This window comes from Anneissia japonica, unplaced genomic scaffold (assembly GCF_011630105.1).
Source record: "Anneissia japonica isolate Jap-2015-1 unplaced genomic scaffold, ASM1163010v1 scaffold9290_len831353_cov190, whole genome shotgun sequence".
Classification (NCBI taxonomy): Eukaryota; Metazoa; Echinodermata; class Crinoidea; order Comatulida; family Comatulidae; genus Anneissia; species Anneissia japonica.
In genome coordinates, this window is record NW_022745682.1 from 352,681 (window position 1) to 354,593 (window position 1,913).

Genomic DNA, 1,913 nt, shown 5'->3' on the forward strand with positions numbered 1-1,913 from the left:
ATGTTTTATCCAAACTCTGGAAGCTGCAAGAAAAAGGAATAAATTTATTGTATAAAAAGATCAGGTTAAATATTGTAATGATTATTGTTTTAACTAAATTATGAAATAGATTTCAGGTGGTAACAACATTCAATTTAATTACAATCAAAGATACATTTTATTGACCATAATTATAAAAGTATAGTATATGAAAACGCAAAAAAAAAAAAAAAGAATAGCATGAAGCACATACTAAATTCCATTGTTTCAATTACAAGATCATGTTTCAATCATGAATATATCACCGTAAATGGAAGAAAGAGAATATAGTAGAAAGATACAGTATATTAGTGGAAAAACAGCAAAACAAAAATACTTAAGCCTATGATAAACCGATTCACGACCTAATTATAATAATATATAGGGCCTAGGCATATTAAATTTTGCGTTTTCGCAACTCCTTCAGCGCTCCATATATTTGTTCAAAATAAACCGCGACCGAAATGAGGCGCGACCGAAACGAAGCGCGACCGAAATGATCGGCTACCGGTAGTGTAGGCCTACGATAGGCCTAGGCCTATTTCAGCTTGGTTGTTTAACAAATTCAATTATATCATATTATATAAAGTAGCCTACACTTTCATTCATGTCTCTACTAGGCCTACTAGTACTATGACCTGACCTATTATAGTACTACTACTAGGCCCTAGCCTAGCTAGGCCTACTGAACTGTAGGGTAGTGACGACCCCTTGTGGTCACACTGCAATGACCGTGGATTCCCTGGGCTAGCTTTCTGCCCTCAAAAGAAGGACCAGCCCCACCAGCCCATGTACTAGGCTTATTTAAGGGCACCAGGTGGCGCCTTCTTGACGTTGGTTACCGTTCATTACGTCTGAATGACTTCATAATCTTAATGGTTTAGAATAGGCTTTCTGGAATAGGCATTTTAAATCCTAATTAGGCCTACCATCAAAATGTACTAAAAACAAAAAAAAAAACCAATGCAATTCTGTGACTGGAACTATACTTTCTTTTTAAAAAGCAATAAAATTAAACCAGTTTTTATACTATATTTACAATATTCTTGCCAAATAAATACAGTACCTCCCTCATCAATAAAAAAAAAAATAAAAGCAATATTCTGTTGTTCGTATTAAAAAAAAACAAAAAAAAAACCTGCCCTCAACAATTAAAAAAAAGAGTGATAATCTAGTAATGTGTCGTAAAACTATCCAAATCTAACTAGACCTAAGGTAGGCTTACCGCCCTAGACTTAAGAGGCCTACGATGAGATATCAATTACGTAATGTAGACCTAGGCCTAGCTCAGATTATAGCACTGCAAAATACGCAGTCTTCTGCTACATGGCCCATTTATAAATTCAAGATTGTTTTGCACAGAACAACCCTTAAGTACATGAGTGGTCTAATTCACCATACTGTACTGACACTCTGTATGAACAGTCACCATTTTACACCATATTAATTTTATTATTAACTCTCTTGTACAGATTTCTGCAAGTGCTTATTTTACGTTCAGTACAACTTTAATCAATCATGGTAGATGTCAAATATAATTCCAGGAGTGAACCATTTCATTACCGTCATCATAAGAACAAGGCGAAACGGCGTCGCTACAACCACCATCCATCACCATCAAAATTATTTACCGACCATGTGAAGTCAACTGCTTCTGACCAGTTTGAAAAGAGGTTCTCGTTCCCAGAGGAAAGCTCATGGATCTTGCCAGAACCCTCAACAATGTTTGTTGAGGGTCAGGCTCAGGTACTGTACATAATATTTATTACCATATTTATTTAAATAGAATCCCCACATTGAATAACCCCACCCCCACTCCCTTGAATATAAGCCCCCCCTTTAGTGCCTCTTTTAGGATAAAATGCTTCCTTTGAATAAACACCCATAGGCCTTTT

At 35.9% G+C, this 1,913-nt stretch overlaps 1 protein-coding gene across 2 annotated transcripts in view; it reads left to right on the forward strand.

The window, feature by feature from the left end:
• Nucleotides 1-1,913, forward strand: part of LOC117120006 (cap-specific mRNA (nucleoside-2'-O-)-methyltransferase 2-like) — a 16,448-nt gene that overhangs the window by 703 nt on the left and 13,832 nt on the right. For both annotated transcript variants that reach the window (XM_033264991.1, XM_033264992.1), the window contains exon 2: nt 1,491-1,764. In XM_033264991.1, the coding sequence (XP_033120882.1) occupies nt 1,537-1,764 (228 nt within the window). In that variant the 5' untranslated portion in view covers nt 1,491-1,536. The remainder of the gene's footprint in view (nt 1-1,490; nt 1,765-1,913) is intronic.